Source organism: Neoarius graeffei, chromosome 2, assembly GCF_027579695.1.
Source record: "Neoarius graeffei isolate fNeoGra1 chromosome 2, fNeoGra1.pri, whole genome shotgun sequence".
Lineage (NCBI taxonomy): Eukaryota > Metazoa > Chordata > Actinopteri > Siluriformes > Ariidae > Neoarius > Neoarius graeffei.
Window position 1 is genome coordinate 86952011 of NC_083570.1, and position 25656 is coordinate 86977666.

Sequence of the window (25656 nt, forward strand, 5' to 3'; positions counted from 1 at the left end):
CTTTTCTTCTGGAAAACCCTACTATATACAATTCTACTACAACGGCTGCGGCTACAAGCTCTCCCTACCTGTGCACGGTTTTTATGTTTTTTGTGTGTATTTTTGCGTGTTGTTCGTCTGTACCGGACTTCAATATCCACTACAACCGTATGGACTTACTGGACATTGGTTTCCAGCAGAAAATGACGGTTTGTAGCGATTTCCATTGCATGCACAACATTCTGGACGAGAAAAACAAAAAAAAAACCATTCCGGACGAGACCAGATTGCGAGACCAGCGGGGTCTCCGTGGATTGTTATCGGAAGCAAAGGGAAGGAGGCGGCGCCGGGAGCAGAAGCGAGGCTACAGGCAGAGCCAGCCTGTTGACTAAGCTCAGAAAACAGCTACTCAAACCTCCACTGCCGCCTCTACCTCTCCAACGCCAGATCCATGTAAACAACACGGACGATTTGGAATTACCTTATTCTATAATTGGCTGGTCAGTGCTATACTCAATACTTAAGTAACTTACCCATCCAGTGAGGATCATTTTCTTGTTTACAAGATGCCACATCTGAGTCGCTGACAAATCCTGAATTTCTGTAAAGATAACTGTGCAGAGATTTATAAGCACGCAGTGCTTCACCACTGAACAGCGAGGGAAAGTTAATGAGGTAATCATACACGTCCGGGTATTCCGCTGGCAGTTCAAAATCCGGTCGTGAAAACTCCGTCCGGAAAGCCATAAGGGTCACAAATCTGTAGATCGTTTATTTTAGACATATATCTAGTTATCTGTTCATTAGAAAAATGAGCCGTGTAGTCTGTCGTTTGAAATTGATCCATTCTGTACACGAGTGCAGCAGTATTCAGCTGTGTTTTTGACCGACACGATGGCGGTTGTGTACTTTCCGGTCACGTGACTGCAAGATCTCTATAGAGTTAGGTCTGCCCACTTAGTGCTCTCACACAAACGGTGTAAATGAAACAAAGTAACAATACTTAATGGTCAGTGGAAAATAACTAGCAGTGCCGTGTATGTGTGTAAAACAGCTAGCTAAGGGACTATAGCTATACCGTGTAGGTCTGCAGCGAACATAAACATTACATAAAGCAGTACCCAGTGTAAGCATCAGGAGTTATAAAATAACCCTGGGCTACATATGTTAATGCTGCTTAGCAATTTTTTGTGTTTCGTGGTTTGCGATTGGCATGCGTACTGTATCAGCTCGTTAATATTAATTGATTCAAATGCCACTGAAGTATACATGTATTTGAAATGCAATTTTTAAAGGCGTTTGGCAGCCACAGACTGATACCCTGTGTTTCTTTGCGCTTTAGGTATCATTGGCTGTGCTACACGCTAACATGGAGAAGTTGTTAAACTGCACAGATGAGGGAGAGGCCATGACCATACTCGGAAGGTCTGTCTTGGGTCAGAAGGCAGAATTCAGTTGTAATGACTAGCACTGATCGCCTAAACACAAAGATGCTGAATGAATGAATGCATGTAAACCAATCAGTGTAGCTCATGCAAGGACAGAAAACAGTAAATCCTCTTCTCTTTCAGATATCTGGATAACGTTGTGAACAAACAGACTGTGTCTCCACCCATCCCCCACCTGCATGCCCTGCTAACCAGCGGAGATGAGCCACCACCTGAGATTGACATATTTGAACTCATTAAGACGTCCTATGAGGTTTGGGGGGGGGGAACAAATCCCTCCTTCACTTCATGTTTTATCCTTCTATGCAAATGCCTCAATCAGTAATTTTCCTTTCTTGTTCTGTTTGCTTTCTCTTTTTTCCTTTTTGTGCGTGCTTTTCTTTTCCTCTTCATGTAGAAGTTTGGAAGTCTACGTGCTGATGTCATTGAGCAGATGAGGTTCAAACAGAGGTTAAAGGTCATACAGTCTTTAGAGGATACGGCTAAGAGGAGTGTGGTGAGTGCGCGTGCTCTTTTTAGGGATTTAAACCCAGTTCACTGGTGTGTTGTAAGACTGCTCTTGTGTATGCATGCAGGTGAGAGCCATCATGACTGACTCGGCCTTCAGTATTGAAGAGCTGGAGGAACTGTATGTTCTATTCAAGGTAAGAATGCCGTGTGTGCACGCGCGTACACAAACACACACCTCATAAACTGGTATCCCTGTATGACTATGGCGGAAGCACACCATGTGCTGTATGCTCTGTCCCAGGCAGAATAAATCTCAAGAAATGTTTTAGTACTTATGCCATTTCAGAAAGACTATGATGAATTGTGGACGGTGTTGCTGTGCAGAACTCCTGAATGAGTTCTGCTCTACTGGAATAGAGCTTCTCGGCTATATAGAGTTCCCTGAGGGACATCCTTCAAGATGTAAAACTGAACACACTGCCAGTCTGTTATGCCTAATAGGAGATTTATGGCACAGCAGACATGTAGAAGAGGGCATGGTGGTGTAGTGGTTAGTACCGTCACCTCACAGCAAGAAGGTTCTGGGTTCGAGCCCAGCGGCTGACGGGGGGCCTTTCTGTGTGGAGTTTGCATGTTCTCCCAGTGTCTGTGTGGGTTTCCCCTGGGTGCTCTGGTTTCCCCCACAGTCCAAAAGACATGCGGTTAAGTTAACATGGGGCAGCCATGGCCTGAGGTTGGGCTGAAGTGCCCTTCATATATGTGTGTGTGTGCGCACGCACGCGTGCTCCTTGCTCATTTGTGTGTGCATGTGTGTGTTCGCTGCTTCAGATGGGTTAAATGCAGAGGAGGAATTTCACTGTGTGCTTGAGCTGTATGTATGACAAATAAAGGCTGCTGCTTCTTCATTACAGTTGAATGGTGGTGCTTGAGGAGTTATTGCTAACCAGAGCATTATTTTTAAACCTATAGGTGCAGGTGTGTCATGGGGTGACATTAAAATTTAATCTTAAATATTGTCAATTTTTTTTTTTTCTCCTCTTCTTGTCTTAGTATTTGCTTGACGTAGTTTCAAATGACTGGGCCAGCCAGGAGGCAAAGGGACCAGCCATAGCAATGTTTACATTGCAGCTGCAGTTTATAGACACTAGGGGGCTCAGTAGAGGGCTACTCTGTCAATATATTACCTGATGACACCTTTTCCATGTCAAATCCAAACGTGTGTGTGTGTGTGTCTCTCTCTCTCTCTTCTCCAGGCCAAGCACATCATGAGCTGCTATTGGGGTGCAAGTAGCACTGCTGCAGAGCGTCATGACCCGAGTTTGCCCTATCTGGAGCAATACCGGATCGACTGTGGGCAGTTCATTCAGCTTTTCTCAGCCTTGGGCCCTTGGAGTTGTGGCATGCACACTTCCACACTCGCTGCCCGCTTATTTCGCCTGCTTGATCAGAACAAAGACTCCCTCATCAACTTTAAAGAATTTGTCACAGGCCTGAGTGAGTGCAGGGCTCGCTCTGCATCGTAATAGTTAACCATATTATATATTTATCATTCGACTGTGTGGCTCTTTGCCCTTGTCATATACAACCCCGATTCCAAAAAAGTTGGGACAAAGTACAAATTGTAAATAAAAACGGAATACAATGATGTGGAAGTTTCAAAATTCCATATTTTATTCAGAATAGAACATAGATGACATATCAAATGTTTAAACTGAGAAAATGTATCATTTAAAGAGAAAAATTAGGTGATTTTTAAATTTTATGATAAAACATCTCAAAGTTGGGACAAGGCCATGTTTACCACTGTGAGGCATCCCCTTTTCTCTTTACAACAGTCTGTAAACGTCTGGGGACTGAGGAGACAAGTTGCTCAAGTTTAGGGATAGGAATGTTAACCCATTCTTGTCTAATGTAGGATTCTAGTTGCTCAACTGTCTTAGGTCTTTTTTGTCATATCTTCCGTTTTATGATGCGCCAAATGTTTTCTATGAGTGAAAGAGCTGGACTGCAGGCTGGCCAGTTCAGTACCCGGACCCTTCTTCTACGCAGCCATGATGCTGTAATTGATGCAGTATGTGGTTTGGCATTGTCATGTTGGAAAATGCAAGGTCTTCCCTGAAAGAGACGTCGTCTGGATGGGAGCATATGTTGCTCTAGAACCTGGATATACCTTTCAGCATTGATGGTGTCTTTCCAGATGTGTAAGCTGCCCAAGCCACACGCACTAATGCAACCCCATACCATCAGAGATGCAGGCTTCTGAACTGAGCGCTGATAACAACTTGGGTTGTCCTTCTCCTCTTTAGTCCGAATGACACGGCGTCCCTGATTTCCATAAAGAACTTCAAATTTTGATTCGTCTGACCACAGAACAGTTTTCCACTTTGCCACAGTCCATTTTAAATGAGCCTTGGCCCAGAGAAGATGTCTGCGCTTCTGGATCATGTTTAGATATGGCTTCTTCTTTGAACTATAGAGTTTTAGCTGGCAACGGCGGATGGCACGGTGAATTGTGTTCACAGATAATGTTCTCCGGAAATATTCCTGAGCCCATTTTGTGATTTCCAATACAGAAGCATGTCTGTATGTGATGCAGTGCCGTCTAAGGGCCCGAAGATCACTGGCACCCAGTATGGTTTTCCGGCCTTGACCCTTACGCACAGAGATTCTTCCAGATTCTCTGAATCTTTTGATGATATTATGCACTGTAGATGATATGTTCAAACTCTTTGCAATTTTACACTGTCGAACTCCTTTCTGATATTGCTGCACTATTTGTCGGTGCAGAATTAGGGGGATTGGTGATCCTCTTCCCATCTTTACTTCTGAGAGCCGCTGCCACTCCAAGATGCTCTTTTTATACCCAGTCATGTTAATGACCTATTGCCAATTGACCTAATGAGTTGCAGTTTGGTCCTCCAGCGGTTCCTTTTTTGTACCTTTAACTTTTCCAGCCTCTTATTGCCCCTGTCCCAACTTTTGAGATGTGTTGTTGTCATGAAATTTCAAATGAGCCAATATTTGGCATGAAATTTCAAAATGTCTCACTTTCGACATTTGATATGTTGTCTATGTTCTGTTATGAATACAATATCAGTTTTTGAGACTTGTAAATTATTGCATTCCGTTTTTATTTACAATTTGTACTTTGTCCCAACTTTTTTGGAATCGGGGTTGTAAGTTAGAATAAGCAACATGCAAGATATACTGGTGTTTTTTTTTTTTTTTTATGTCAGCTTATTAATAACACAAATTCAGATATTAAAATCAGCCATTACATGATGTGAACTCAGCATCATACTCGTGAACGAAAAAGAGGTCATGGCAGAAATCAGCTAATTGGAGCCAAAGTGAAATCTATTCATATTTATTTTTATTTTTAATTATAAACATTTTTTTGTCCTCCAGTATGGGCTATGGTGCTATTATTATTTTCTTCTTAGCAACTCCAGTGAAACATGTAATCTGGAAAATACGGTAATAAATCATGCGATTTTGTTTCTAATTGCGCATTGCTTTGAGAATTGAAGCACTAAATCAAACCCCGACATTAAAGGGGATAAACGGATGATTAACGAGTTGTTCCTTAGACTAGCATAATTAAGAGTGTTATTTCTAATTGTTCAAAACCATGACTGTGGTGACCTAATATTTTCTCAGACCATATAGGAAGACTTGATTTGATCACATAAACAAGCAATCGTTACTGCTGTCTCTGAAGAAACACTTTTTTTTTTTCTCTCTCTCAGGTGGGATGTATCATGGTGATATGACTGAGAAAATGAAGTTGCTGTATAAATTACATCTGCCTCCAGGTACTGACGCTCACACTCGCATAACATACGTTAAGACTGACTGACTGACTGACTAGCTGACAGCTGGAGGCACTGTTTTTGTTAAAGCTGTTTTTATTCACACTCTTGCATGCTGTTAGACCCTCCTGTGTAAACTCTGACAAACACACAGATTATTTTAAGAATAGCTGCTGAAGTCGGAAAATGTGTGTGAGCGTTCTTTTTCAGCCTTTCTTAGCTATACAGGAAATGGTACTGCATGCTGAGAAAGTGTGTTTACTGCTGTCAGCACTCAGTTTTCTGCTTTCAGCATGTGAGAGAGATAGGGATGTCTGGTTGACTTATTTTTAAGATGCAACCATCTGCTTTCCAAAGAGCAGGGCTTAAACTTGTATAATATATTTTAACTCCATCATCTGAAGTTCCTGAAACTAAACACGAAGCAGACAAACCCACAAACATTGGTGTGTGCGCGCGCATGTGCGTTGGTTTAAAACTGCTGTTGACTGTTACTGTTCCCGCAGCTTTGTGCCCAGAAGAGGCGGAGTCTGCACTTGAGGCCACTCACTTCTTTACTGATGACATGCCACAGGGTAAATGCTCACATCCATGTACATTTAAATGATGCAACACACATACAGTACCAGTAAAAAGTTTGGACACGTTCTAATTCACTGGTATTTCTTTATTTTTTTATTAATTAAGTCACTTCATGTCTTAAAATAATGATGGATGTCGTTTCTCTTTCCTTAGTTGAGCGCTTCTTGACCAGAGGTGGACAGTAACGAAGTACATTTACTTGAGTACTGTACTTAAGTACACTTTGAGTATCTGTACTTTTTACTTGGTTTTTTTTTGGAAACTTATGACTTTTTAACTTCATTTGAAAGGCAAATATTGTACTTTTTACTCCACTACATTTCTATCAAGGTCCTCGTTACTATGAAGCAGCTTTGAAAGTGGATTTTTTTTTTTTTTTAAATCCCCCCCTCCCCACCAAAAACGTGATTGTGTTTTTCGCAGGTGACACTGAGACAGTCTATCAGTAATCACTAGGGTCACGTCTCATCCATAGAATGTATAAAATCTAGTTCAATGATTTCTCAGCAGTGTTATTTGAGCACAATCAGCTGATGGCAGAATGGAAGGAGGCGGTTCTTCTGGGGAATGCACACACCCATGGCTTTACCGAGAACCCATGTTTCAGTTTTCTGAAAGGATTAAAGATTCATTTAGTTTTAAATGTTTGCTTTGTTTGCCGAAAATGAACCACATCACGGCCTACAAAAACTCGCCGTCTAACCCGCGAAAGCATATTGAGGTATATAAACATATTTTATTCCAAGAGAAAGCTTGCAAAGAAGTTGTCTGTGCTTTTAGAGTTAGTGATATCGTTGCAGTAGCTGTGCAGTCTGGTTAGTCAAATGACTTTCTATGGATTCGCCCACCAAGTTGCCGTAGCCTTGTCCACGGCTAACGATAACGCATAGCTAGTTAACTTGGACACTGTTAGTTAGCATGTAAAAACGGAGTTACGCTAATATGAATAATGTTAACTTATCTGAAGTCCTTTCAGAAAATGCTTTAGCATAATCCTGCCAAATAAATAGAATGTAGAAATCTTTCTTTTCTCGTAGCGTTAGCTACCCAATATGATTTCAAGTTGGAAAAGAGTTTGCTAGTATGTCAGGTGGTGCTTCACTGACTAGCTAGCTTAATGTTAAGTCACCATGATGCACAGCATGCTTTCATTTTGTGAATTCACATTTCTGTCTTTAGTAATGGCATTAGATTTTGTAAGCGTTGTGGCAAGAATGCAACAATGCGTTGACAAAAAATGTACTTTTAATACTGAAGTATTTTTAAAAGCAATTAATTCATTATTTTAAGTAAAAATTTGACTGGACAACTTTCACTTGTATCGGAGTAACATTTGACCAGTGTGATCTGTACTTTGACTTAAGTAATGAAGTTGAGTACTTTGTCCACCTCTGTTCTTGACGGTATGGATTACTACAGTTGTGGAATAGGGCTATTTACTCTGTTTATTATTTACTGTTTGATCTCAAACACATTAAGAAGGCAAGAAATCGCACTAATTAACTTTTGACGAGGCACACCTGTTAATTGGAAAGTATTCCAGGTGACTACCTCATCAAGCTGGTTAAGATAATGCCAATAGTGTACAAAGCGTCATGAAGGTAAACAGTGGATACTTTAAAGAATCTAAAATATCAAACATATTGTTTAACACTTTTTTTATTTATTTATTTAAATATTTATTTTTGAATCATGTGTTCCATATGTTATTTCATAGTTTTGATGTCTTCAGTCTTGTTCTATAATGTAGAAAATAGTCAACATACAGAAAAAACTATGAATGAGTAGGGGTGCACAAACTTTTGACTGGTATGGTATACATGTATAGTATTTTATTTATTTATTTATTTATTTATTTAACCTTTTAATTAACCAGGAAAAGTCCCATTGAGTTACAATAACACTTCTCCCAGGGAGTCGTGGCCAAGACTGGTGGCAAAAAGTTTCAAAATACATAAACAAGACAAGGTTACATACTACACCACAAATCCCATACTATACATACTAAAACACAAACAAGACATTACATTTAATATGACCAATAACAAGCTAATCCAGACACAACTTAAAGGGCACCTAGTTAAAAACAATTACACTGTTCAGTCAGAGTTGACATTAAAAGGTTTTTAAAAGTATTGAAAGATGGAAGTGATTCTAGATTTAAAGTGTTTTGGAGTTCATTCCAGACATTTGGTGCATATGATGAGAGCTGTTTTTACCAAGTCCTGTTCTTGCTGACGGAATAATTAGGAGGTTTTTTTTTTTTTTCCTGATGACCTTGTCTTATAAACACTTATGGTAAGTAATTTACCCATTAATGCTTTTAACAATGAAAATCAATAAATGGAATTTCCTTCTGAGAGAGAGGGAGGACCATTGTACAGTTTCATACAGAATGCAGTGGCGAGTCCTAGCTACTGCACCTGTAATGAAACGCAAGGCGCTGAATGGTATATCTAGTGGGTTTTTTTTTTTAATAAAGATGAAGTAGAGTGCATATAAATTAGGTCACCATAATCCAACACTGATAATGTGCTCTGCACCAGCCTTTTCCTTGCTGAAAAAGGAAAGCACTTCTTTAATCTAAAGAAAAAACCTAACTTGGGGCTGTTTTTTTTTATTTTAAAAAAGTCTCTATATGGACCCTAAAAGACAATTTATCGCTCCTCGTCTTCATCCGCTTATCTGGGGCCGGGTCGTGGAGGCAGCAGTCTGAGCATGGAAGCCCAAACTTCCCTTTCCCCAGACACCTCGGCCAGCTCCTCGGGAAGAACACCGAGGCGTTCCCAGGCCAGCCGAGAGACACAGTCCCTCCAACATATCCTGGGTCTTCTCTGGGGCCTCCTCCCAGGGGGACATGCCTGGAACACCTCCCCAGGGAGGTGTCCAGGAGGCATCCGAAAGAGATGCCCGAGCCACCTCAGCTGATTCCTCTCGATGTGGAGGAGCAGCGGCTCTACTTCGAGCTCCTCCCGAGTGACTGTGCTTCTCACCCCATCTCTAAGGGAGCGCCCAGCCACCCTGTGAAGGAAACTCATTTTGGCTGCTTGTATCTGCGATCTTGTTCTTTCGGTCATTACCCAAAGCTCATGACCAGGTGAGAGTCGGAACGTAGATCGACCGACCGGTAAATTGAGAGCTTTGCCTTTTGGCTCAGCTCCTTCACCACGACGGACCGGTAAAGCGACCGCATCACTGTGGAGACTGCACCGATCCGCTTGTTGATCTCCTGCTCTAATCCTTCCCTCACTTGTGAACAAGATCCCGAGATACTTAAACTCCTCCACTTGAGGCAGGACTTCTCCACCAACCTGGAGAGGCCAAGCCACCCTTTTCCGGTCGAGAACCATGGCCTCGGACTTGGAGGTGCTGATTCTCATCCCAGCCGCTTCACACTGTACTGCAAACCGCCCCAGTGCATGCTGAAGGTCCTGGTTTGAAGAAGCCAACAGAACAACAACATCCACAAAAAGCAGAGATGAAATTCTATGGTTCCCAAACAGAATTCCTTCCGGCCCCTGGCTGCGCCTAGAAATTCTGTCCATAAAAATTATGAACAGAACCGGTGACAAAGGGCAGTCCTGCCGGAGTCCAACATGCACTGGGAATGACAGTGACACCTGGAGGGGCATGATTGGGAGGAACGGCCTCCCTGATCTGAACCCGAGTGGTGTTTTGTTATTGGACTTCTGTGCTAGTCACGGTTTGTCCATAGCGAACACCATGTTCGAGCATAGGGGTGTCCATAAGTGCATGTGGCACCAGGACACCTTAGGTCGGAGGTCGATGATCAACTTTGTTGTTGTTTCATCTGATCTCTGGCCCCATGTCTTGGACACTTGGGTAAAGAGAGGGGCTGAGCTGTCAACTGATCACCACCTGGTGGGGAGTTGGATCCGCTGGCGGAGGAGGAAGCTGAACATACCTGGAAGGCCCAAATGTATAGTGAGGGTCTGCTGGGAACACTTGGCCGAGCACTCTGTCGGGGAGGTCTTTAACTCCCACCTCTGGGAGAGCTTCTCCCAGCTTCCGAGGGAGGTGGGGGACATTGAGTCTGAGTGGACCATGTTCTCTACCTTCATTGTAGACGCGGCTGTTCGGAGCTGTGGCCGCAAGGTCTCCGGTGCCTGCCGTGGCGGCAATCCCCGAACCCAGTGGTGGACACTGGAAGTAAGGGATGCTGTCAAGCTGAAGGAGTCCTATCAGGCCATGTTGGCCTCCGGGACTCCTGAGGCAGCTGACTGGTATCAGCAGGCCAGGCGTGCTGCAGCTTGGGCAGTTGCAGAGGCAAAAACTCGGAACTGGGAGGAGTTTGGTGAGACCATGGAGGAGGACTATCGGTCGGCCTCGAAGAAATTCTGGCAAACCGTCCAGCGCCTCAGGAGGGGGAAGCAATACTCTTCCAACACTGTTTACAGTGCGGGTGGGGAGCTGTTGACCTTGACTGGGGACATTGTTGGGCAGTGGAAGGAATACTTCGAGGATCTCCTCAATCCCACCGTCATGTCTTCCGTTGAGGAAGCAGAGGCTGATAACGCAGAGGTGGACTCATCCATTACCCAAGCTGAAGTCACTGAGGTGGTTTGCAAGCTCCTCGGTGGCAAGGCACTGGGGGTGGATGAGATCCGCCCTGAGTATCTCAAGTCTCTGGATGTTGTGGGGCTGTCTTGGCTAACACGCCTCTGCAACATCGCATGGTGGTCGGGGACAGTGCTTCTGGAGTGGTAGGCTGGGGTGGTGGTCCCTCTTTTTAAGAAAGGGGACCGGAGAGTGTGCTCAAATTATAGGGGAATCACACTTCTCAGCCTCCCCGGGAAGGTTTACTCCAGGGTACTGGAGAGGAGAATTCTTCCAATAGTTGAACCTCGGATCCAGGAGGAACAATGCGGTTTTCGTCCTGGTCGCGGAACACTGGACTAGCTCTATACCCTTCATAGGGTGCTCGAGGATTCATGGGAGTTTGCCCAACCAGTCCACATGTGCTTTGTGGATCTGGAGAAGGCATTCGACCGTGTCCCTCGTGGTATTCTGTGGGGGGTGCTTCGGGAGTATGGGGTTTGGGGCTCTTTGCTAAGGGCTGTCCGGTCCCTGTACGAATGGAGCAGCAGTCTGGTTCGCATTGCCGGCAGTAAGTCAGACCTGTTCCCAGTGCAGACAATTTATCATCCAACCAAATACCTAGGTATTTGTAGGAAGTTACTCTCTCTATTGGAGTACCATCTTGTGTTAAAATAGTGAAATCTATAAGAGAATGTGAACATGTAAAAAATGATGATAAATATATGAATGAAATAATGAAAAATGAATTTATTTATTTAACATTCAATACCAAATTTAATCCTAACAAAGATTTTTGTACCTGACTAAAAGCAGACTGTAGATAATGAATTGCTTCCTTCAATGATGTAGCAGAGGTGTACAAAATACTATCATCTGCATAAAGATGAACCTTTTGTTTGTTTCAGATGCATACCTAAATTACTTATCTAAATAGAAAATAAAATAGGACCCAAAACTGATCCTTGGGGGACACCCATTTTTACTTCTAGCAAGGATGAGGTACAGTTATCTAATACCACACACTGAGTTCTACCACTCAGGTAATTAGAAAACCAATTTAACACAGTGCTACTAAAACCTATGCTTTGCAATCTTTGCAGAAGATGATGATGGTCACCGGTGTCGAATGCTTTAGATAAGTCAATGAATAGAGCAGCACAAGAATTTTTGTTATCCAAAGCATTAACAATATAATTTATAACAGAGGTTACAACCGTAATTGTACCGTGTCCTTGTCGGAAATTAGACTGAGTAGTACACTTGTGTTGTGAAACCATGACCAGCTCTTCACATTCAGCTTTGTGTAAATACCGTTAACATTTTGAAAAAGGGAATTAATGCCCTTCTTTTCATAATAAGCAACTTATTACTGTCTGAAGCCTCTGTGGTGAACTTTCTCACTCGCATGGCCTCTGAGTTTTTAACATCACATTATTTTACGCAACAAAAATTGGCATAGTGGCTACACAGTGATGTGTTAATTGCGATTTTAGTTTGTAAGATGGTGTCTATTGGATGTAAATTTACTATACGTCAATGTGATCGTAGGCAGTTAAATGTGAGCATAGTAAAGCTAAGTACTGCAAGTTGGCCTAGTGATTAGCGTGTCCACCTCTCGATTGGGAGATCATGAGTTATGCTTGCGGTCGGGTCATACCAAAGACGATCATAAAAATGGTACCTACTGCCATCTGGCAAGGCGCGCTGCAATACAGATGCGAGTGGGGAGTCAAACTCTTGTGGTTACCAGAGGACTAGCCCCCCCCCCCCCCCCCCCCCCCCCCCCCCCCCGTAACCCTAGCTATGTAATGGGCAGAGGTTGACAGTAACGAAGTACGTTTACTTGAGTACTATACTTAAGTACACTTTTTGAGTATCTGTATTTGGGCAATTCCATGTAAATGTCAACCTCACCATGCAAAAATAAAGCAACATGTACACGGAGTGCAGAATTATTAGGCAAGTTGTATTTTTGAGGATTAGTTTTATTATTGAACAACAACTATGTTCTCAATCAAACAAAAAGACTCATAAATATCAAAGCTGAATATGTATGGAAGTTAGAGTGGGGCGTTTTTAGTTTTGGCCATTTTAGGAGAATATGTATGTGTTCAGGTAACTTTCACTGTGCAGAATTATTAGGCAACTTAATAAAAACCAAATATGTAGCCATTTCACTTCTTTATTTTCACCAGGTACACTGATATGACAACTCCAGATTTGCAAATAAACATATCTGACATTCAAACACAAAACAAAAACAAATCAGTGACCAATATAGCCACCCTTCTTCATGAGGACGCTCAAAAGCCTTCCATCCATAGATTCTGTCAATTTCTTTATCTGTTCACGACCAACATTGTGTGCAGCAGCAACCACGACCTCCCAGACGCTGTTCAGAGAGGTGTACTGTTTTCCCTCTTTGTAGACCTCACGTTTTATAATGGACCACAGGTTCTCTATGGGGTTTAGGTCAGGTGAACAAGGGGGCCATGTCATTATTTTTTCACCTTTCAGACCTTTACTGGCTAGCCACGCAGTGGAGTATTTGGACGCATGAGATGGAGCGTTATCCTGCATGAAAATCATGTTCTTCTTGAAAGATGCTGACTTTTTCCTATACCACTGCTTGAAGAAGGTTTCTTCCAGGAACTGGCAGTAGGTCTGGGAGTTGAGTTTGAGTCCATCCTCAACTCGAAAAGGTCCAACAAGCTCGTCTTTGATGATACCAGCCCATAGCAGTACTCCACCTCCACCTTGCTGGCGTCGGAGTGGAGCTCTGTGCCCATTACTGACCCAGCCACAGGCCCATCCATCTGGCCCATCAAGAGTCACTCTCATCTCATCAGACCACAGCACCTTAGAAAAATCAGTCTTAAGATATTTCTTGGCCCAGTCTTGACGTTTTATCTTGTGCGCCTTACTCAGTGGTGGTCGTTTTTCAGCCTTCCTTACCTTGGCCATGTCCCTCAGTATTGCACACCTTGTACTCTTTGACACTCCAGGAATGTTGCAACTCTGGAATATGGCAGAACTGGATGCTAATGGCTGCTTGTTAGCTTCACGCTTGATTTTCCGCAGATCATGTGCAGTTATTTTGCGCCTTTTTTTCCCCCACACGCTTCTTTCGACCCTGTTGACTATTTGCAATGAAACGCTTGATTGTTCGGTGATCACGTTTCAACATCTTCGCAATTTCAAGACTGCTGCATCCGTCTGCAAGACATCTCACAATTTTATACTTTTCAAAGTCTGTCAGATCTCTCTTCTGACCCGTTTTGCCAGAGGAAAAGAGGTTGCCTAATAATTATGCACACCTGATATAGGGTGTTGATGTCATTAGACCACACCCCCTCTCATTACACAGATGCACAGCACCTGATATACTTAATTGGTAGTAGGCTTTCAAGCCTAAACAGCTTGGAGTGGGACAACATGAATTAAAAGGATGTTGTGGTCAAAATACTCACTTGCCTAATAATTCTGCACTCAGTGTAATACATCAAAACCACTCCCAGAGATATCACCTAGGCCTGTATTTTACAGATATGAATAAGTTGAACCAATTTGTAACCAACCTAATATGTCACTGTCAGTCTTTCTTTCTTATAATGTAAAACCCAAGCTAAAATCAACTTTGATCATGTACAATTCTATATTATTCTCACAAGCCACAGAAATGTATGCTAAAATCCACAAAACAGCAAAACAATAGCCATCCTAAATATTATTTAAGAACTTTGATAGTTTTAGCTGATATTTAGAGAGTTTTTCAAAGGGTTATGGTGGTTAAATTGCTGATTTTCTAAACATATGCCATGTCTATTTCAGACGCGTCACATCCATAACGGAATTTCGTCACATCCATAACGCTGACTTTTCCTTCCGAAACTCTGCATGAAATACAAAATATTTTAAACAAAGATTTTTTTAATATTCACCTTGGACCCCTCTATCAAATGGATATCTCCATTTCGACATTAGGTTTACAATTTCACAGAGTTTGATAAAAATGTACAGTCACCCAACAAAAGTGATACTTTTTCTGTCACATCCATAACGCATCTTTTATTGGCATTTTCTGGCATGCCCTAGATGTACTATGGGAATTGTTCTTGTTCTATCACTTCTCCAGTATGGTACAGCCTTAAAATATGCAACACCTGTTTAAATACTGGGAGACAATAAAACATGCACTGGGTCATTTGTTGCCATTTTGAGTTCAAGTGTCACGTCCATAACGCTGGAATTGCTCATTTGAGTATTTTTATTTATTTTATTTATTTTTGGAAACTTTTATGACTTCACTGTATTTGCAAGGCAAATATTGTACTTTTTACTCTGCTACATTTTCTATCAAGGTCCTCGTTACTCATTACTATGAAGCAGCTTTTGAAAGTGGATTTTTTTTTTTCATTTTCTTTTTTAAAATGTTATAGGCTGTCTCAGCATCACCTGCGAAAAAACCAATCAGTAATCACTAGTCACGTCACGTCCATAGACCTGTATAAAATCTAGTTCAATGATTTCTCAGTAGCATTACTTGAACTCTATCAGTTGATGGCAGAATGGAGGGAGGCAGTTCTTTTGGGGAATACACACACCCATGGCCATACCTAGAACTCATGTTTCAGTTTTCTGAATGGAGTAAAGAGTCGTTTAGTTTTAAACGTTTGCTTTGTTTGCCTAAAACGAACCACATCACGGCCTACAAAAACTCTCTCCGTCCGACCTGTGGAAGCATATTGAGGTATATAAATGTTTTATTCAAAGAGAAAGCTTGCAAAGAAGTTGTCTGTGCTTTTTAGAGCTAGCGATAACGTTGCAGTAGCTGTCCAGTCTGGTTAGTCAAATGACTTTCTATGGATTCGCCCACCAAGTTGCTGTAGCCTTGTCCACGGCTAATGTTTACACACAGCTAGTTAACTTGGACACTATTGGCATGTAAAAATGGAGTTACGCTAATGTGAATAATTTCTCTGAAGTCCTTTCAGAAATATGTTTTAGCATAATTATTTTCTGAGCAAGCTGCATTTTCAGCTATTCAACTGTCTTCATGATTAACATGCACATACATGTGTGCACACACTGCCAGAGCTGTGTCAAAGCACTACCATGCGGCTTTGTGGGGGTGGGGGTGTTAATTTAAAAAAAAAAAAAGGGGCTTTTTTTTTTTTGGTTACAAAATGAATGCCGTTTCATTTTTGTAACACTCTACCAGGTGGTTATTCTACAGGTTCTACAAGATGGTCAGTAAATCCAGCCGGTTGCTTCAGAGGCGTTAGGTTTTGTAAGCGTTGTGGCAATAATATATGTTGACAGAAAATGTACGTTTAATACTTTTTTAGTATTTTTTAAAAGCAAATACTTCAGTACTTAAGTAAAAATTTGACTGCAGAACATTTGACCAGTGGGATCTGTACTTTGACTTAAGTAATGAACTTGGGTACTTTGTCCACCTCTGGATGCGAGAGGCTGAGGGCTACAGAAACTGAGCTCGGCACCACCCTATGTGCCATATGGCACGGGAAGGACAAAGTAAAGCTAAATTATTCCCTGAAGTGACACTATTTGAGTGCTGTTTATAGCTTTAACCATTTATTAAAGAATATCCATTTCTTAAATATATCCTTATAAATATGTAAGTGATTGGTGTTTTTTGCATCATTAAAAATTACCATTTAGGCTTTAAATGTTTTATATGCATGATGTATATAACACACACAGAGTAGAGATTTGTATTGCACTAATCCTGCACGTGCCTTGATATGAAACGGCCTGGTCCTAACCCCTTTCACATACAAACCCCTTTAATGTATCTGGTAAAAAATAAAATAACGCAGGATAGCTAACAAATTTGCATTCCGACTCTGTCTTTCCTAATGGTAAAGTAACAGGTGTCGTGTATTCCCACCTGACTGTGTTTAACATGATGCGATGCCACGTGAGCTTCCATGAGACGTATAAGCCGTGAGGCCGAATATGACACACAATTCACTAGGCATATACCACAGCAACACAAGCACTACCAGATATCTGATGAGCAGATGCACAAGTAAGCAGCCAATAGGTTTTTTTTTTGCGGTCATTCCATTTTTCCTGCCATATCTACAGATTTATTTTTCTTTCCTTCTTGTTTTGCGTTTGCCACCAGTCGCGTAGGTCTCAGTTTCGTCACAATATCGCATCGCCGCCAGCAACATCATGACTGGTTAGAACACATTAATCCATTGGTTCCAATTCCAACTGGAGCCATGGCAAAGGATTACCTTATGATTAATGTTACTAGGTCGTCAGATTAACATTTCGACTTTACCGTTTTGCTCTCATTCCCGCATGACACCATTTCAGTATAATTGTGATTTTAAATAAATGATTTGCAATGTTATGAATGGGGTTCTACTAATCAGTGGTGTGATGAGTGTTAATCTCTGAACCTTCCCTTTTTTTGCTTGCATGTCTCTCTCTCTCTTTCTTTCTTTTGCATGTCTGCTTTACTCACTCCCCTTCATCTGTTCTCTTGTTCTCCTTCCTTGTATAACTTCTCCAGATCCTCAATCCTTGTCTCATCTCGACTTCCTGGTCCAGGAAGTCACCTCAGGTTTGTGTCTGCGATCTCACAATAAAAATACTGAACATGAGCGTGATTGTGTTTGTTTTTCAGATTTAAGAGTTTGTAGACAAGCTTATGTAGTTACATGATCTAAAATTCAATTTCCTGCTTCCTTTCTTTCTTTTATCGCACTTTGAGTTTCTAATTAAATGGGCATACAACTTTTTATTTCTTTTAACATCCAACATCATAAAATGTGCTTAGCTGACGTTATTATAATCATGCTTATGATTGCTCTTTTGTTATTACATTATTGTTTTCTGGTGCAGGTGAGGAGGTGAAGGAGGTCGTGGATGCAGGAGGAGATTCTGAAGAGAAGAAAGGTAGCACCACTACTGTGCTGTTTTGATTCCAGTAGATGTAAAAAGTCTGCACACAGAATTCTCCCACTCTGACCTGCAAAAAAAAAAGGTCTGTTGTTCTAACTACCACCGATGATTGATTGGGGATTCGATTGTGCTGCTTCCTTTCTTTCAGATGAAAAAGTAAAGGACTATAAATATTACTTGAGAATGTGGGCGAAGGAAAGGGAACCCAAGAAGGAGACCATCAAAGATCTGCCCAGAATGAACCAGGTAACCTCAGTTACTCAGTATGTTTACGTGTCCAGAGTCTGCTGATAGCTGCACAGAATCACCAAACCACTGAACAGAAAGGAAGTGTGATGAGGACACAATTTTCTGCCCTATTTTTTTTTTCTTTTAGCTTGGATATGTCAATACTTATTTAATTATGCAATTTGTTTAAAGTACTGTGCTATCTGTGGTGTTGCATGGAAATCTAAAAAGGAATGAGTAACTAAACTCTAGAGCAAACTCCACTCTAGTTTTGTGTAGTTAGCAGCAGGATGGAGACATGCCATGTCTAATGTTTTTGATTTTAGATTTGCACTTGTGTATGCAGTATTCAGTCCATTTGAATTGACCCCTGGTGCATTTATCCATTTGGGGCAATCAATTAGATAATGATCATGGCAATCATACTGCTTTCGTCTGCATGCAAGTGTGTCCAAGATCAGGAGAAGTTAACTAGTGAACTCTACAGTGTCTTGCAAAAGTATTCCTCCCCCTTGGTGTATGTCCTGTTTTGTCATATTAAAATGGATGTTTGGGGGGTTAGCACCATCTGATTTACACACCATGCCTACAGCTTTAAACGTGAAAATTGTTTTATTGTGACACAAACAATAATTAAGATGAAAAAACAGAAATCTGGAGTGTGCATACAGTAGGTATTCATCCCCCAAAGTCAATACTTTGTAGAACCACCTTTTGCTGCAAGTACAGCTGCAAATCTCTTGGGGTATGTCTCTGTTAGCTTAGCACAACTAGCCACTGGGATTTTTGCCCATTCTTCAAGGCCCCAACTCCTTCAAGTTAGATGGGTTGCGTTGGTGTACAGCAATCTTCAAGTTATGCCACAGATTCCCAATTGGATTGAGGTCTGGGCTTTGATTAGGCCATTCCAAGACATTTACATGTTTCCGCTTTAAACCACTCCAATGTAGCTTTAGCAGTATGTTTTTAGGATCATTTGTCCTGCTGTAATGTGAACTTTTTCATCCCAGTCCCAAACCTCTGGTCGACTCAAACAGGCTTTCCTCCAGAATTTGTTCTGTATTTAGTGCCATCTATCTTTCCTTCAGTCCTGACCAGCTTTCCTGTCCCTGCAGATGAAAAATATCCCCACAGCATGATGCTGCCACCACCATGCTTCAGTGTAGGATTGGTGTTCTCAGGGTGTTGGGTTTGCGCCACATGTGGCATTCCCATGATGGCCAAAAAGATCAATTTTAGTTTCATTTGACCAGAGAATCTTCTTCCATGTGTTTGGGGAGTCTGCCACATGCGCTTGGGCAAACTCCAAACGTGTTTTCTTAAGCACTGGCTTTTTTCGGGCCACTTTTCCATAAAGCCCCACACTGTGGAGTGTATGGCTTAGTGGTCCTATGGACAGATACTCCCATCTGTGCTGTGCATCCTTGCAGCTCCTTCAGTGTTATCTTTGGTGGCTTTGTTGCATCTCTGATTAATTCCCTCCTTGCCTGGTCTGTGAGTTTTGGTGGGCGGCCTTCTCTTGTCAGATTTGTAGTGGTGCCATAGTCTTTCCATTTTGATATCATGGATTTAATGGTTCTCTGTGGGATATTCAGAGTTTTGGGATAACTTTTATAACCCAACCCTGATCTATACTTTTCCACAACTTTGTCTCTGACCTGTTTGGAGTGCTCCTTGGTTCTCGTGTTGCTTACTTAGTGTTGCAGAGTCAGGGTCCTTCCAGAACAGGTTGATTTATACAGACATCATGTGACAGATCATGTGACACTTTGATTGCACACAGATGGATCTTAATCAGCTAATTGTGACTTAAGTGAATTGGTTGGGCCAGCTCTTATTTAGGGGTTTCATACGAAAGATGAATACCTATGTACACTCCAGATGTCTGTTTTTTCATCTTATTGTATGTGTCACAATAAAACAACAATGTGCACCTTTTAAAGTGGTCGGCATGTTATGTAAATCAAATGGTGCTAACCCCCAAAAAATCCATTTTAATTCCAGCTTGTAATGTGACAAAACAAGACGAACACAAAGGGGGGTGAATACTTTTACAAGACACTATATTTGACCCCTGATTCAGCCCAGTTGTATGATGGGATGAATGAAAAAATGTTGTATGTTTCCAGCCATTTCCAGTCATATCCTCCTTTCAGCAAATGTTATCTGGTCCACATCTGTTCAATGTGAAATCAAAGGTCTAGTAACTGCACTGTATACCCAAAAGTATGTGGACATTTACCCGTCACATTACCCATGGAGTCTAATTACATCGCTCCTGTGGAGGACAGTTGAAAGTTGCACTTGGAAGATGCTCTGGACGCTTCCAGTAACACATCCATGTCTGAGGATTTCAGTTGACTTGCTAACTTTAGGACTGCAGTTGGTTGTCATGAACAGTTTTGCACTCAAGTTTCCATCAATGAACAGTTTACATCTTCAACAAAACAAACTTCATGTTAAAACTATAATGAATTTCCTGGCTACACAGTTATACTTTGTAACTATATAGATCAGTTATAGAAGTGAGTTATTTATAATCATGTTATCATGCAAATGAGGATGGGTTCCCTTTTGAGTCTGGTTCCTCTCAAGGTTTCTTCCTCATGTCGTCTGAGGGAGTTTTTCCTTGCCACCGTCGCCACAGGCTTGCTCATTGGGGATAAAATTAGTTCGTTTTAAAGCCTTTAATTTTCTGTAAAGCTGCTTTGCGACAATGTCTGTTGTTAAAAGCACTATACAAATAAACTTGACGTTACATGTGTGTATATATGCTTGCCGGACGTCACATTTCAAAACCATGGGCATGTGTCCACATAATTTGGCCATATAGTGTAATCGCTGCATGCACCTATGATACTTCATGTTTTAATGCTCTGTTTTGTGTTCAGGAGCAGTTTATCGAGCTGTGCAAGACTCTGTATAATATGTTCAGTGAGGACCCTCTGGAGCAGGAGCTCTATCATGCCATTGCTACAGTGGCCAGCTTATTACTGCGCATTGGAGAAGTGGGTAAGAAGTTTACCAACAACGGCAGCAAGAAGTGTGACGTCCAGACTCAGCCAGTGGTAGAGACTTCAGGAAAAGAGGACAGTTTTGGAGAAGCTTCTTGTGGACAATCTCTGGTGTCAAAGGCCCTGGCAGAAGCCCAGCTGGAGACTCTGCCTCCTCCAGCCAATGGGTCAGATGAAGATGTGAAAGACGATACGTCCATTTCATCCTACTCTGTGGTCAGTGCCGGTTCCCTGCAGTGCGAAGACATTGCAGATGATACAGTTCTAATCGGTTGTGGAGTGGCTGGAGGTGGGAGTGACAGTAGGCGTGGCAGTGCTCCAGATGGCGATTGGTCGATCTCATTTGAGCAGGTGCTCGCATCGTTGCTAACCGAACCGGCTCTGGTAAACTACTTTGAGAAGAAGCATGATATCATGAGCAAGGTGGCTATCTGTAAGGCTCAGAGGGCTGTAGAAAGACAGATCAGTTCGTCCAGTGACCATGAGCTAGCTCAACTCTCCACCTAAAGTTTCAGCTAATGGCTGCCATTAATAAAGGCACATTCACTATAATTTAGAGATCTGACTCCATCACTAGTGCATTAATGATCATGCACTCACTCATCACTTTTAGACCGTACAGCGAAGTCTATATGTCTGTACTCTTGCTCATGCGGCCTTTGTCCTTTCAGGTTGAATAGGTGAACGTGGTTTTTCTGCTGTTTGCATGTTATCTGTTGGTTTGCTACTCTTGAATCAGAGTCCAGCCTTCAGTCAGTGCACTCACATTTTATGTCGACCAACATTGAGTTTTTGTTTGTTTGTTTTTGTTTACCTCTGACTAGGCTATGTGGCATCATACCAGTAACTTGAGTTGAAGCCTTATCTGGACCTGCATATTCTTCAATTTTGAGTCTTTTTGAAGGATCGTTATCGCCTAAATTAGAATGGGGAAAAAAATTGACCAGCACACTACCTTGTTCAGATGTGTAATATGAATAGTAAGCTTGATCTTTATTCCCTATAGTCTGAAATCTTCAAAGTAGTCTTGCACTAAGTGTCTCATATTCAGACTGTGGTTTTAAAATAAGAAGTGTCCTTTGTCAGAACAGCATTTGCTGAAATCCATCCCCCCTTCCCCCCCTTATTCAAAGTATATCACTGCTTAACTGAATCGGCTTGTCAATGTGGGGAAAAAAAAACCCTTGAGGAATGAGGGACACCAAAAAGTTTAGCTTCTCTGCCCTGTGTACAATCTTGGTCATTCCGTTGTGGTGATTGTTTTAGTGGTTCACCAGTCAAACCCCCTTAGAATCATTATGATAACTGACCTCTTTTAGATATTGCAAGAACTCTTACATTGGGATTAACGTCCCAGCTTTTATTTCAGCTAAAATGACTAAATCGCTTTAGTTTCAATATTATTCTTAAAACATTCAGACATCACGCAGGTACAGTAAAAAGTGGCTAAATGTTATTAACTGTAATATCTAAAGCTATTTGGCTGCCATTCAGTCAGGCTAAAAGCTAATATATAACCAGCTGTCAGCCCCGTGTTCTCCCATCCTTGATTAAGTTAATAGAGGCAGTAAGACAGTAACTTTGGCATTTGCTTTCCAGATGTGCAGTATTTCTGCTAAGCAGTAGCTAATGGTTGTTTGTTGGTAACAGCTGAATATTTTATTGCTGAATGTAAGTGTAACAATGTTTTTACTGTCACATAACTCTACTCTGCTTTTGGTTTCCCCCCCATATAATTTTAATTGTTGCCTTTTGTACAAAATAAACAGGTTTAAATAGACCTCAATGCAATTCACATATGCGTTTTATATGCCAAAATGTAGGGCTTAATTGCGATTATTAGTTCTTGGAAGCTATACTTTCTGCTAGCGTTTAAACTTCCTCCTATAACTGAGGCCAACAAATAGACATTCCTGATGCACATTACAGCTCAGAATCGGATGTTTTCAAAAACAGCAGCGTGAATATCCCTGTTTTGTTTCCAGTATTAAGCAGAAGAAGCCTGTTCAGTCTACGTCACTTTTCGAACACTAATTTCTACAAATTTCAACCGCTCCTCGTTTCAGTTTCTAACTATTCATGTCGTGCATAAAGATGAGTTTGCAAACATTTTGTGTTCTGCCAGACATCTGGGCCTGCTTCAGTTTAATCTAACTGCTTCTTGTTTAGTTATTTAGTCTTGCTGCATATCCATATCTCAGGTACTATTGAGCTTTAACTGGTAGGTTGTTGAGAAGAAATGGCAAGAATGCTCACACTTCACCAGAGCAAATGATACTCGGTCAAAATAAAAAGATTCAGAACGCAGTGGAAGGTCAGATGCTGTTTCACAATTCTGGATCTGGGAAAATGGGAACCAAGGGGGGGAACCCACACCTACTATAATTTGCAGGCAATGATCGATGCATATCCACTAAAAAGTCCTGTAATTCTCCTCAGCATGTGTAAACGTACAGTCCAGTCAGATCCCAATGAAACATGTCTATTCTGTTGCTGTGTGTGAGAGAACTATATTGTAAATGGCTTTCAACACAGAGCAAGTGTTTTCCATTATAATTTTCATGCTTCACTGTGATCGTACCCAGTATCATTGGCTTCAAAATAAGCTTAATAATGCACATTTCTATGATTTGTCTACTTCCTTGTCCTGGATTTCATGTTTTAATTTGCTTCGATATATTGTATAATAGATTTCTGTCACAATAATACCTACAGTATTTAATCCATACCTAGTTATTTGCTCATTTAAACTGTTTTTAAAATTTGTTGTCATTGATCAGTACTGTATTATACTGTGTAATGAATAAAACCAGTTATGTGAAGGCTCATGTGTTTGTCCACACACAGTTCCACTTGGATTTGACAAAATATGTTCTCAAAAAAAAAATACTCGGAATTTATTGCTGAAAAATGTATGAGCGGTAGCTAATAACAAAGATATAATAAAAACAGGCACCGATAAACTATAAACCATTGGTGCGAATACAACTTCCAGCATGCAGACAGTTAAAGCTGAACACACTGTCTAATCAATGTTCCTTACTGCACAAATTATGCAAGTATCATGAAAAAAAGACATCAACAATTTGCACTGAAGTGATGCAAGATTCCTGAACATTTCATTTCACAAACATATCCACTGTATAAAGCTGTCACATTATGACACATCAAATGTAATATCAAAACAGAATGTTAGAATTAATGCTGTTCAAAAGGAATAAGGTGATCTACATACAATGGCTTGGTAACAGGAACAGGACCTCCATTATGCTCTACAGAAACTTTGTTATAGGTACAGGTGGCTAGCCTGGATGTGCTCTTTGCCATGGAGCTCAGCTGTAAGTGCTACACTGAAATTGGTTCTTGTTGGATGATGTGTTTTGTCCTGGAGCTTCTTTATCAGAGGTTGTTGGCCTGAATGATCTGTTGCAGGATGCTGTCTATGTCTCCGGTGTCATAGCTGATTCCCTGCATATCCAAATTGGGCAGGATGGAAGAGAGGAGAGACACGACGTTCCGACGGATAGAGCGTAATCGATCCAGTGCAATACTGCAGAGAGAAACAGAGGTGAATTCCTCTCTTTACGTCAAATAAACAGCTTGCTTTTTTACTAATAAAGTTAATATACAGAATGTATATGCAAACACACCTATCGTGAATGTTGGAGGGTGTGTTGGTGCTTTGCTCTCTCCTGTCCCGTGTGTCTCTCTCTGCTTGTCTCAGTTTGCTCTGGAGTTCATCATTTTCATTCTTCACTTTGTTCAGCTCTGTAGATAGAGCTTGGTTTTGGCTTTGCAGTTTCGCCAGTGTCTTACTCCAGTGCAGGTCATCTGCGGGGGTTACTGGAGCTTCCTGCTGGCCGGCAGGACTGTTCCTCTTTAAAAGACTTTGCTGATCTGGCTGGGGTCCTGATTTCTGAAAGTAGACAGAAAAATATACAGGAACCAAATTTATATGCAGTGATCAGAAATATATTACTGTGCTGACGGAGGCGGACCGACTTCAGTTTGAAATTACGAACTTGGATGCCCTCTTTGCACAGCTGCAATGCCAGATGGTATTTCCTGGCATCGTGGAAAGCTCAAAATTAATTTTTATGTTCATGTTATAACGAGATAGTCAATGACAGCATAGCTCACTCCAGCCCTGTCTAGTCTAGACGGAATGATCTAAAATGTTGCAAGCAATACAATGTCTTGCAAAAGTATTCATCCCTCTTGGTGCTTGTCCTGTTTTGTCACATTACAAGCTGGAATTAAAATAGATTTTCTGGGGGGTGGCACCATTTGATTTACACAACATGCCTACCACTTTAAAAGGTGCAAATTATTGTTTATCATAAAAAAAATAATTAGGATGAAAAAAAACCCCAGAATCTGGAGTGTGCATAGGTATTCACCTCCTTTTGTATGAAACCCCTAAATAAGAGCTGGTCCAACTAATTAACTTCATAAGTCACAAAATTAGTTGATTAAGATCCACCTGTGTGCAATCAAAGTGTCACATGATCTGTCACATGATGTCTGTATAATTCAACCTGTTCTGGAAGGACCCTGACTCTGCAACACCACTAAGCAAGCAACATGAAAACCAAGGAGCCTCCAAACAGGTCAGAGACAAAGTTGTGGAAAAGTATAGAT

At 41.3% G+C, this 25656-nt stretch overlaps 2 protein-coding genes across 3 annotated transcripts in view; one reads left to right on the forward strand and one right to left on the reverse strand.

The window, feature by feature from the left end:
- LOC132881994 (TBC1 domain family member 9B) overlaps nt 1-23782 on the forward strand; it is a 75779-nt gene extending 51997 nt beyond the window's left edge. The window contains exons 13-23 of one of the 2 annotated variants that reach the window (XM_060915134.1): nt 1322-1404; nt 1551-1680; nt 1825-1923; nt 2003-2071; nt 3131-3371; nt 5627-5692; nt 6196-6264; nt 17382-17432; nt 17714-17767; nt 17922-18019; nt 20893-23782. In XM_060915134.1, coding sequence (XP_060771117.1) covers nt 1322-1404; nt 1551-1680; nt 1825-1923; nt 2003-2071; nt 3131-3371; nt 5627-5692; nt 6196-6264; nt 17382-17432; nt 17714-17767; nt 17922-18019; nt 20893-21522 — 1590 coding nt within the window. In that variant the 3' untranslated portion in view covers nt 21523-23782. The remainder of the gene's footprint in view (nt 1-1321; nt 1405-1550; nt 1681-1824; nt 1924-2002; nt 2072-3130; nt 3372-5626; nt 5693-6195; nt 6265-17381; nt 17433-17713; nt 17768-17921; nt 18020-20892) is intronic. The other variant, XM_060915135.1, reaches the window with a different exon arrangement.
- A 129-nt stretch (nt 23783-23911) lies between these two features.
- The window catches only part of zgc:152774 (uncharacterized protein LOC553526 homolog), a 60372-nt gene continuing 58627 nt past the window's right edge, over nt 23912-25656 (reverse strand). Inside the window, exons 16-17 of the mRNA XM_060915137.1 lie at nt 24666-24931; nt 23912-24565 (exon numbers count right to left, since the gene is read on the reverse strand). Coding sequence (XP_060771120.1) covers nt 24415-24565; nt 24666-24931 — 417 coding nt within the window. The 3' untranslated portion in view covers nt 23912-24414. The remainder of the gene's footprint in view (nt 24566-24665; nt 24932-25656) is intronic.